Source organism: Vombatus ursinus, unplaced genomic scaffold (assembly GCF_900497805.2).
Source record: "Vombatus ursinus unplaced genomic scaffold, bare-nosed wombat genome assembly UNPS02014807.1, whole genome shotgun sequence".
In the NCBI taxonomy this organism is placed as follows: Eukaryota; Metazoa; Chordata; class Mammalia; order Diprotodontia; family Vombatidae; genus Vombatus; species Vombatus ursinus.
Window position 1 is genome coordinate 48292343 of NW_020954585.1, and position 12229 is coordinate 48304571.

General features: G+C 41.6%; 1 protein-coding gene and 1 pseudogene across 1 annotated transcript in view; both read right to left on the bottom strand.

Annotated features, from left to right (window-relative positions):
- The window catches only part of LOC114052495 (cytochrome P450 3A21-like), a 54475-nt gene extending 53725 nt beyond the window's left edge, over positions 1-750 (bottom strand). The window contains exon 1 of the mRNA XM_027875144.1: positions 598-750. Within this exon, the coding sequence (XP_027730945.1) occupies positions 598-668 (71 nt within the window). The 5' untranslated portion in view covers positions 669-750. The remainder of the gene's footprint in view (positions 1-597) is intronic.
- A 7054-nt stretch (positions 751-7804) lies between these two features.
- On the bottom strand, positions 7805-8558 carry LOC114052465 (annotated as a pseudogene).
- Positions 8559-12229: the final 3671 nt, after the last annotated feature.

Consider the following 12229-nt stretch of genomic DNA (forward strand, 5'->3'; position numbering starts at 1 on the left):
ATTATGCGGTCCGAGGCAAGTCCTTTAACTTCTCTGGGTCTCAGTTTCCTCAATGGTTAAAATGAGGGAGTTGGACTAGATAACTGAAAGCCCCTTCCATCTTTAGTACAAGAACAGGACAATGGATTTGGAGGCAAGAATACCTGGGCTCACATGCTATGTTGCCCTGGACAAGTGTCTTAACCTTTCTGGGCCTCAGTTTCCTCATCTGTAAAATGAGGCATTTGGAATCTATGACCCTTCCAGATCTAAATCTATGATCCCATGATCTAAGAAGAAGAAAGAGAAAATCCAGTTGTGTCATGATGTAAATTCCCCCAGCTCTTTACCTCCTCATGCCTCTCTGTGAGAGAGAACTGGAGTTTGTCTTCCTCCCTCTGTCTCTCTCCCTCCTTCCAACACACTGTTCCCACTGCCAAGGGCTAATTCCCCAAAAGAATGCTAATCCTTGAGAGAAGCAGGAAGCCTGATCTGTTTGGAGCACATGTGCTCTCTCTCATAGGGCAACAAATTCCCAAGCTATGAATAGGTGGGTTTTGTCACTTTCTTAACCCAAACCCAAACCCTGGAACAGAAATAAAGGGAGACTAGACTTACAATATCAGCAGAGTGCCACAAACCACTAGTAAAGTCCAGGTTTCCATGGACAGACTGGGAAGGAAAGCCATGCCTCTTGATTAGTGACCCAGGCTCAGAGGTTTCTGCTGCTGCTGGGGAAGAAGGGCAAACATGATCTAGAAATACTTCTCTATGGGTGTGTTGGGTTTTTGCTGCTGGTCACATGATGTTTCCTGCATCTATCTGTTGATTTCTCACAACCTTTGCTCTAAAAGGGAAGGCAAGACAGTTTTCCTGTCTCCACCTAGAACTGGTAGATTTACAAGGGAAGTGACTTCAGAAATCAGTTTCATGTTATTGATGAGCAACAAGTCTAAGTTAGGTGACTTGTCCAAAGTTACAGAACTAGAAAGTAGCAGAGGTAGGATTTGAGCCCCTGGTCCTCTAGCTCCAAATCCAGGACTCTTTCCACTGCATCCTAAAACACTTGTTTTCTTTTGGAAGCTCTAGGTTACTCCCAATAACCCGAGAATTCCCCTTGCCTTACCTTTCAGAAGAGGTAGACCCAGTTCGCCTAAACCCTCTCTACCCTCTACACTGTCCCTAGAATGTCCATCTGCTCCTGAAATTACTGCCCAGGCTGCAAAGGACCTCAAGGACCTCACAGTCAGTCAGTGGGATTTCCAAATGCAGCCCACAGAGCTGCAACAGTAAATACCTTGGAAAACACAAGGTAGTGACTACTGCTAGCAAAATGTGGTCTCTACATCTAGAGGTTAATCAGGAGCCAAAGGGGGAGAAGAAAGGCTGAGTGTGTGTATATTTACTCTTTTTCTTTTTGCAGAAGTGCAAAACTTTTAATTAGAGATGCCACTTTTTTTGTTTGTTTTGGCTAGGCAATGGGATTAAGTGACTTACCCAGAGTCACACAGCTAGTGAATGTTTTGTGTCTGAGGCTGGATTTGAACTCAAGTCCTCCTGACTCCAGGACCAATGCTCTATCCACTGCACCACCTAGCTGCCTCAAGATGCCACTTTTTAAAGTGAAGACTCAGTAGTAATACCTACAGTTATAGTCATCAATACATCTGGTAGACTTGCTATAATATAAGGAAGGTTTTTTTTTCATGCAAAACATTTCTGTATTAGTCATGTTGCAGAAGAAAACACAAACCAAAAAATCTATAAAAGTAAAGTAAATAAAAACATGTGCTTCAGGCAACATTCCGAGTTCATCAGTTCTCTCTTCAAAAGTAGATACAATTTTTCTTCATGTATCCTTTGTAATTGTCTTGGACCATTGCTTTGATTAGAGTAGCTAAATCTTTCACAGTTTATCATCCTTACAAAATTGCTGTTACTGTGTACAATGTTCTCCTGGTTCCGTTCGTTTCATGTTGCATAGTTCCATATAAGTCTCAATAACAACAGCAGCAGCAGCAGAAGCAACAACCCAGGTTTTTCTGAAACTATCCTGTTTGCCATTTCTTATAGCACAATAATATTTTATCACGATAACAAGCCGTTAATTTGTTCAGTCACTCCCCAATTGATGGATATCCTGTTGGTTTCCAATTCTTTGTCTCTACAAAAAAGAGCTGCTATACATATTTTGGTACGAATAGGTCATTTTAACTTTTCTTTGGTCTCTTTAGGATAGAGACCTAGCAGTAGTACTTCTGGGTCAAAGGGTATGCACAGTTTTGTAGTCCGTTGGGCGTAGTTCCAAATTATTCTCTAGAATTATTGGCTTAGTTCTCACCTCCACCAAAATTGCATCAATGCACCAGTTTTTGTTTTTTTTTACATCTCTAGCATTTGTCATTTTTCTTTTCTGTCATGTTAGTCAATCTGATAGGTGTGAGGTCGTACCTCAGAGTTGTTTTCATTTGCATTTCTCTAATCAGTAGTGATTTGGAACATTTTACACGACTATTGATAACTTTGATTTCTTTTTCTGAAAACGACCTGTTCATATCCTTTGACTATCAATAGGTCAATGATTCTGATTTTTATAAATTTGACTCACTTCCCTAAATATTTAAGAGATGAGATTTCTCCCCCAGTTTTCTGCTTTTCCTTCCAAGTTTGCCTGCATCAGTTTTGTTTGTACAAAAACCTCTTAATTTCACATGATAAAATTATCCATTTTACTTCCCGTGATCTTCTCTATCTCTTTTTTGGTCATAAACTCTTCTCTTATCCATAGATCTGACATTTTTTCATGGTTCCTTAATTTACTTAGGATATCACCCTTTATATCTAAATCATTTATCCATTTTGACTTTATCCTTGTATATGGTGTGAGATGTTGGTCTATGCCTAGTTTCTCCCAAACTGCTTTCTCATTTTCCCAGCAATTTTTGTCAAATGTTGAGTTCTTGTTCCAAAAGCTTGAATTTATCAAATATTAGATTACTATGGTCATTTCCTATTTGCATTGTGTACTTAATCTATTCCACTTATCCACCACCTTATTTCTTAGCCAGTATCAGATTATTTTGTTAATTATCACTTTATAATATAGTTTGAAATCTGGTACTGCTAGGCCACCTTCCTTCATATTTTTTACATTGATTCTCTCCCTTGCTATTCTTGACCTTTTGTTGTGTGTTTATTCTTGACAAAAACTCAGTGTATGTAATTGTGGCCCCTAAGTGCTAATCTCTGAACATCCTTTACGCAGTGCATATGGGCTCTGTGCCCACTCCCTAGGCCCAGTAGTTGCCTTCTCTCTCTAAATCATATTTCTATCTTTGGGGATATTTCTCTTCTTTAGTGGGTCAATTTCCTGTCACTGTTAACCCAGGGTGGCTCGGATCAGAAGTTTCACTTACACAATAGGTACTTAATGAATGCTTGTTGAACTTTGAGAGATTTGAGAGATGACCAATCCTTATTCCAGAGGAACTGTGATGAAACATGCTACCCACTTCTATACCTATAGGTGATGAATTCAGGGTACAGAATGAGACATTTTTTGTATGGCTACTGTAGGAATTAGTTTTTCTTGACCATGTATATTTATTTAAAAAGAAAAAGTTTTGTTTTTCTTTTTCAGTATGGAGGTGAGTAAATAAGAGGGAGAGAAAATAGATATTTGTCACCATCTAGCTTTTCTTAAAGACCCCAACTGAAGGGGAAACCATCAGCTCCTATTCCAATTTTGAGGAGCTCTGTAGTTGTTTCCTTCCATAATTCAATAAGTCCAAGTTCTTACTTTGGTATAATGAGTAGAATGAAGGACTTGGAGTCAGGAAGCCAAGAATCAAATTCCATTTCTGACATTTCTTAGCTGTGTGACCTTGGGCCAGGCACTTAACCTCTATTTGCCTCAGTTTCCTCATCTGTAAAATTGAGACAATAACAGAACCGACCTCCTAGAGTTGTTTTAAAGATCAAATGAGATAATATTTGTAAAGTGCTTAGCAGAGTGCTTGGTGCATAGTAGGTGCTATATAAATATTAGCTATTATTATTATTATCATCAACCTCCCTGAGTCCTAGTTTTCTCATCTGTAAAATAGGGATAATAGTACCTGGTTATTGTGAGGTAAGGCTTTTCGGTTTGTTTGTTTGTTTATTTGTTTGTTGCCCCTGAAATGAACAGAATCAGTTGGCAGAGTCCTGGGGCAGGATCAGTGATTTCATTGACATAGTGAGAAAACTCTCTTTGCCCATCCAAGAAAGAAACTCTGGCAACTTATAGTCTTGGAGAGTTGGCTGGGGCCACTAATATTTAAATGACCTGTTCAAGGGCACATAGCCAGAATCTGTCCAAAGGAAAATGTGAACTTGGATCTTTCTGACTCAGAGGCTGGTTGTTTCTCCGCAACTCATACTGCCTTTCATTGCTAGGCATTGTGTGCCTTAAATGGAATAATGTATTCCTTTCTTTTTCATAATCTTTCATCATTCCACTTTTCCCCCTGCCTAATAACCCCTAACTCTGTGCTTCATCTTCAACCTCAGAATGACTTCCAATCCCTCCACCCCCCAGATTTTTTCTGGTCATCCATCATCTCTGCTCTGGTATATATTCTTCCTCCTCGGTAAGTAGTTGACCCCTTGGTAAATAGTTCAGTTTTAGGCTGTCTTCTACATCTGAGTCCCTTGTTCCCTAGATTACTTTCATCATGCATTGCCTTTGCTCCTATTTGAAGGCAGCTTAAATGGAGTTAGAGGAAATTACAAAACTGTGTTGACTGGGTACAGTATAAATTTATTCTCTATAATCTCGATTGGTCCCTAACTGAAATAACACAATCCTTATGCACCTCCCTAATTATTTCACTAACCCAATCACCACAATGGCTTTTCCAAACTTTTAATTTCTCCTCAGACATCCTATCACTCCCCCCTTCTCATCACTTTCTCAGTATAGAACCTTACCCCACACTTTTCTTCAAAGAAAACTGAAGCTATTTATGAGAACTCTCTCTTCTCCCTTCTTCATCTCACGTCATTCTGATGTCTTCCTCCTATATTTATCCCTTCATCCCTATCTCACAGGAAGAAGTGGCCTTTTCCTAGCTATTGAAACCCTTGATTTTATTCTATCCCTTCTCCAGATGATTGCTCCCCTCTACTCTCTCTCTCTTTCTCTCTTTCTCTCCAATTTCTCCTTCTCTATTGACTCTTTCCCAGCTGCCTAGCTTATGTTCTCCATCCTTAAAAAAAAAATTCTAACTTGATTAAACCAGTCCCACTCCCATCACATATCTCTTCTTTTTATGGCTTAACTCCTTGAGAAACCTATTATGGTTGCTTCCACCTCCTTTCCTCTCACTCTCTTCCTCACTCTTTGTAATCTGGCTTCTGACCCCATCATTCCACTGAAAATTTCCTCTCCAAAGTTGCCATTGCTCTGTTAATTGCCCGGTCTTTTGGCCTTTTCTAAATCCCACTCCTCTTTGAACTCTCTGCAGTATTTGAAATGCTTGATTAATCTTTTTCTCTTGGACACTCTCTCCTCTCCAGGTGTCTTGCCAACAGTGTTTTCTCTTGGTTCTCCTCCTACCTATCTTATTACTCTTTCTCAGTCTCCTTTGCTGGATCTTTCTCCAGGTTAAAGCCACTAATTGGCTGCTTTACTTCCAAGGCTTTATCCTGGGCTCCTCTTTTCTGCTCCCTCTTATATTATCTCATATCATGATTTCACCTCCTTTTGGCCTCCAAGGCCATCTCCAGTCATCCTGATCTCTATCTTGCCGCTGGATCCAGATGGCTCTGGAGGAGTGAAGTGGTGACTTTGCACAGCCCTCTCTCACTTAAATCCAATTCACTTGCGAGTCATGGCCCTCATAGAAAATGAAGGACAAACCACAACTTGTGAGTAGAAGTAGCTACCCCAATGGGGACCCAATTGGCTCTTGCCAGTTGGGCAACTCAACTCCTTCATTCCTTCCCTCACTCCCTCTTCTCCCTCTGTCCCCAAAGGGTATCATACCCTTACTGTGGGTGCTTTGCTAAAAGGAATGTAAATTTTGATCTCTGAAACCTTGCAAGATATCTTGGGATTTACAGACTAGATTTCTTTCTTAAGGATCATGCCTTAAACCCAAATCACTCTGGCTCTCTTAGATGGCCAACAACAGGTCCCAGGCCAAACTTCACTTGGTCATTGTTTGGGCCCTCATGGCTCAGAGTGAGTATAAATAGCAATTGTTTCTGTTTTGGCCAGAAACCCTGAGGGTCTTTCCCTTCCAGATTGATTTTTTTTTTTGACTAGGTGAAAAAGACCATTCTTTGCCTAATTTCTTACCTAGCCTTAATCACTGAGTGGGCATTGCCTCAGTCAAACTGAGACCTAGGAAACACCTTAGTTCAAAATAACTGAAGTCGCCCACTACATGCAGGGCCATTTCCAGTCATCCTGGTCTATATGTTGCCACTAGACCCAGATGGCTCAGAAAGAAAGAGTGAGGCAGGTGACTTTGCACAGTCCTCCCTCACTTAAATCCAATTCACTTGAAAGTCATGGCATCACCTTCCTGATGTCATGGTCTTCTTAGAGAATGAAGGACAAATGACAATCATGATCTCACAGTCTCCCAGATTCAATTATCTGTATGCAAATGAATCTTGGATCTATTTATCCATCTCCAAGCTCTCTCTTAACCTCCAGTTTCACATGATGAACTGCATTTGAAACCTCTTAAACTGCATTGCTATGGGAATTTCAAGCTCAACGTGTCTAAAACAGAACTCATAACTTTCCCTCTAATTTCCCTCTCTACTTCTAAGCCTCCCTCTTACTGCTTTTTGTTGTTTAGTCATTTTTCCCTGACCTCATTTGCTCTTTTCTTGGCAAAGATACTGGAGTAGTTTGCCATTTCCTTCTCCAGCTCATTTGACATAAGAGGAACTGAAGCAGAGTTAAGTGACTTGCCCAAGGTCACACAGCTACTAAGTGTCTGAGGCTGAACTTGAACTCGGGAAGATGAGACTCAGTGCTCCATTCAGATGAAGCCCAGAGCTCTATTCATTGTGCCACCTAGCTGCCTCCATTATGGTCTAGGGGGCTACCATTCTAGTCTCACTTCAATGTCTTCCTCAACTCCTCTCGTACTTACCCTACACATCCAATCTCTTGCCAACTCTTGGATTTTCTACTTTTGCAATATCTCTTATATATGCTCCCTTTACAGTTACCACCCTTGTGCAGACCCTCATCACCTCATGCCTACACTTTTGCAATAGCCTTCTGGTTGGTCTGTCTGCCTCAAGTATCTTCCCCACTCCAATCCATCCTGCACTCAGCTATCAGGGATGTCTCTAAAGCTCAGATCTGACTATGTCACCCTCTTACTGAATAAACTCCAGTGGTTCCCTATCACCCCCAGGATGTTTGACTTTTAAAGTCCTTCACAATTTTGTCTCTTCATACCCTTCCTGTTTTTTTACACTTGACTCCCCTCCATGTCCTCTACCATCCATCGACATTGGTCTTCTCCCTCTTCCTCAAACACAACACTGTATTTCCTGTTTCAGTGCTTTTTCACTTGCTAGCCCCTCATGCCTGGAATGCTTTCCCTCCTCTCTTCCATCTCCTGGCTTCCTTTCAGACTCAGTTCTAATCCCACATTTTCTTTTTTTTTTTTTAATTTTCCCCAGTTTATTAGACATAGACCCCTTCCTCCTGTCTCATACCTGCCCCCTCCATAAGGGGGAAAAGATTAAGAGGAGATTTGGGACAAGGCCACAACCGAAGAGGGGCAGAAGGTTTGCCACTGAGCAGCGGCATTGCTTGCCTAGTTGTTCTTAGAGAAATACTCCTTGCTGTCTTCCATGTTGAGCTTGATAGTGTCTCCTCCAGACTTCCAGTCTGCCGGGCATACTTCTCCATGCTCATCTCTGTATTGGAATGCTTGCACTAGAAGCAAAACCTTATCCACTGAGCACCTCATTGACAGTGATTTGCCTGACAAGGGCCCTTAGTATCAATGATAAAGAGGCCTGGGGTAGCTAGGTGGTGCAGTGGAAAGAGCACTGGCCCTGAAGTCAGAAGGACCTGAGTTCAAATTTGGCCTCAGACCAAATATTTGACACTACTAGATGTGTGACCCTGGGCAAGTCACTTAATCCCAATTGCTTAAAAAAAAATGATAAAGAGGCCCCTACAGGCAATGCCTTCACCCTCCTTCAGCACCCCATAATCTCAAAGTAGGTTTCTGTTTACATCTGCCAGCAGGGGGATTTTCAAAGGACCCAGGCTGCCCTCTTTTCGAGGGGTGTTGATCCAGGCCAAGTGGGTGAACTGGGAATCCACAGATGCACCAAGGACTTCACCGGTCAGCTGATGGAAATCAGACACCCGATCACTGAAGGCGATGATCTTGGTAGGGCACACAAAGGTCCAGTGGAGAGAAAAATACGACCAGATACTTCCCTGTATAGTCTGACAGCTTCACCTCCTTGAAAGCCCCATCGATCACAGCAGTGGCATGGAAGTCAGGGGCTGGTTTTCCAATGTGACCATTTCTAGAGGACATGACTACAAGGAGCGCAGGCTCCAAGCCTACAAAGACAGGCAGCACGTGCTCCCAGACCCTAACAGCAGCAGTCAGGAAGCCAAAAGTAGGATGCGAGTGGCCTCTAGCCCTCACCTTTTATCCTTGGCCTGTACCACCTAAAGCCAGAAGGGTGGGGGAGGGGAAGAAGAGCCAAATCCCACATTTTCTAAGAAGACTTTTGCAGTCTTCTCACCCCCATCCTGCTAGTCTCTTCTCTCTTAGGTTACCTTCTTGTATATATCTTATGTATACATCATTGTTTGCATGTTGTCTCCCTTATTAAAATGTGAGCCACTTGAGAGTAGAAACAGTAGTTTTGTCTTTCTTTGTATACCCAGGGCTTAGAACAATCCCTGGCATATAGTAAGCACCTAAGAAATGCTGTTTTGGAGCAAAGAAGTAATTTTGGCTGTAACTACCCAAACTAATTGCAAAAGACTTTTGAGGGAAAATGTTATCTGCATCCAGAGAAAGAACTGATAAATAGAAGTATGTATAGAATGATTTTACACACATGCACAGACACACACACACATACATTTATGTTTAATAGTAGTCATCTCTAGGGCAGGGGGGAGAGGGTACAGAGAGAAGAAAAATAGAAATTTACTTGATAATTTTATTATATATTTAAAAGGAATAGCAAGTTGTACATAACAGATTTGCAGCTTCATGTAAAATCATCTTTTTTATTATACTATGTTATGGAAATGCTTGTTTTATTCCATAAATTAAAATAAATAAATAAAATTTTAAATAAATTCTATTGACTAATTGATGTGTGCAAAGTGCTTCGCAAACTTTAAAGCTTCTGTAAATGTCATTTTATAAGACGCAGTTTAGCATAGTGAAGAGAGAGCCAGCCTTGAAGCTAGAAGGATCTGGATTGAAGTCCCACCTCTGACACCCACTACCTGTGTAAACCTGAGCAAGTTATTTCACTTCTCAGTGCCCAGGCCAACTTTCTATGACTGTAATTTGTAGAGAAGGTGTCAGCCTTGCATTGGTAGGGGGTAGTTTCCTCAACTAGGGAGTTCCCTATGCCAATGAAATCTTGAGTCCAGCCCAAATACCTATAATTGTCATTATCTCATTTATGTGTATATTCCTTCCAACATTAGGGATCACAACTCATCTGTGACCATGACCTTTCATCCTGGGTGACTCTTGTCCAAGCCCTCCCTGAAGTCCTTCATGGTAGAGCAGGGTTGGTGGGGATGGGGAGAGGGAGAGAATCACAAAATTTGAAAGACAGAATTGCAGCAGTCATCTAGTCTAACTCACGTTGTTTTTGAGTTGTTTTCAGTTATGTCTGACTTTGTGCTCCCATTTGTGGTTTTCTTGGCAGATACTGGAGTGGTTTTCTATTTCCTTCTCCAACACATTTTACAGATGAAGAAACTGAGGCATTGCACCACCTAGTTGCCCTGCCTAACCCATACAAGAAAGGAATTCCTCCTGAAACAGATGCATAACAATGGAGTCCATATCAATGGCCCATGAGGACTGTGAATCAATCAGTAATCCCTTGCTCTTGCTACATTATTGCACCACCTATTCCAGTAATAACATTTCTCTCATTCCTTTACAATGCTTCTCTTAAGCAATTCTTCCCCTTTGTTGATGAGTAGCATCCTGCTGACATTTGTTACATGACTATTTCCTCATGGGTGATTTCCCAACTTTAAATCAAGTTTAAACTATTTCCAGCAACTTTCTTTGCTTCCAACCTCTGGGACAAGGCAGGACAAGTCTAATCTGTTAGAACAAGTCTCTTTCCCTGCTTTTCCAGTTATACATGTCCTTGACTGTATCTTTTAAGCTACTTCTCTCACGTAAGCCATTGTCAATAATATGCCAGACTGCTTACACCCACCATTCTTATTTCTAATCCTCTCTGGCTTATAGTAGCTGTGATTGTTCTGAGATCATGGTGTCCTTTGAGTCATACCCAGAGAACATTCATAGGAAAATATGGGTGTTAAAGAGAAGGCTTTTTGGAGTAGTAGGTGGCTTGGGCTCTTCAAGGAAATTATTAGCAAACACTTCTCCTTTCCTTCAGTAGAGTGGCAGAGAACTGGGAGACATAATGTTATTTGCATTGTCAGAATTGTTTGGTTTATGATTGTTTTTGTTTGGTTTCTTTATTGCTGGGAAGATAGTGTGGAAAGTGGGTATAGCACAGAAATGGCTGTGATGGAGAAATAAAGGGTATCAATATAATGAATTTTTTTCAAAAAAAGTTTCACCAAAGTCTTTGCTTGCAGTGTAACCAAGTCTGACATGAACTATTTCCATTCTTGTCCTCTGGGTTGACTAGCTCATCAACCCTTCATCAGGCTGAAAGGTCGAAGATTCTCAAAGAGCTTTACACAACACTGCTACTCTCTCTTGGAGTACTGGTGGTAATAGCTTCAAAGTTTTAATGTCTCTAATCAATGTCATGATAATAATGACTCCTGAGGACCAATGTTGATGAAGTATGCTCCTTACCTTCTGACAGAGAGGCAATAGACAAAGTATGCAGAATTGAGGCATATATTTTTGGACAATATAAGAATTTCTTTTTCTTGGTGATGTATATTTGTTACATGGGTTCTATGTGTTATTTTTTTTTTCAGCGTGTGTGTAGGGGAGTGGGTAAAAAAGGTCCTCAGATGGAACCAAGATGGTAGAGTAAAGGCAGGGACTTGCTTGGGCTCTCTCTCAAACCCCTTCAGACACCTTTAAAAATGACTCTAAACAAATTTTAGAACAGCAGAACCCACAAAAAGATGGAATGAAACAAATTTCTAGCCCATGACAACTTGAAAGTTTGACAAGAAAGGTCTTTTGCAACAGGGTGAGAGAGAAGCACAGTCCAGTACAGGCTGCACCAGTGTAGACCAGGCATCAGCAAACCCAGAGCAGGCCTGAGGTGACTGAATCACTGGTAGCAGTGGTGGTTTCCAGATCACTCAGCCCACAGACACCAAAGACAACTTGGTACATCAGCAGGAAGGGTCTGTTGCACCTGGGTGAGAGTGGAACACAGTCCAGCACAGGCCATGTCAGCACAGCTCTGGCCCCAGTAAACCAGGATCATGCCTTGGGAGTGACTGAATCAGCAGCAGCAGCAGAAGCAGGAGCAGCAGTGGCTGCTTTCAGCCCACAGATGGTAAGGGGGTCAGTGGTCAGAAGAAGATAACAAGGGTACTTTTGCTAGCACTGAGGTAGGACTCTGTTGCTTTGCCCATATTGGATCTGGGTCACAGTCCTGGGTGGCATTCCCTTGGCAAGGAAGAGCACTAGCACACCAGATCTTGTGGCCCCCTGTGGAGTGGGTCCCTCCTCACAGTTTTAGGACAGAGAAAAATGCTTGTGGTGGCTCACAGACCAGAGCACAGGCCAGGAGAGTAATAAACACCTGTCCTTAGATCATACCACCTTGGAAGAACTGAAAACTTACGGGTACCTAGAAGTATCTCTGAAAACAACTGCAAAAAACCCCTGAAGCTTGGGACTATGCACCCTCCATCCTGGAAGCAGATCCCTACTTTTAAAAAGAGTTAAAAGGCAAGTAATAGGCTGTGAATATAAGCAAACAACAGAAAAAATTCTGATCATAGAAAGTTACTATGGTGACAAGGAAGATCAAAACATATACTCAGAAGAAG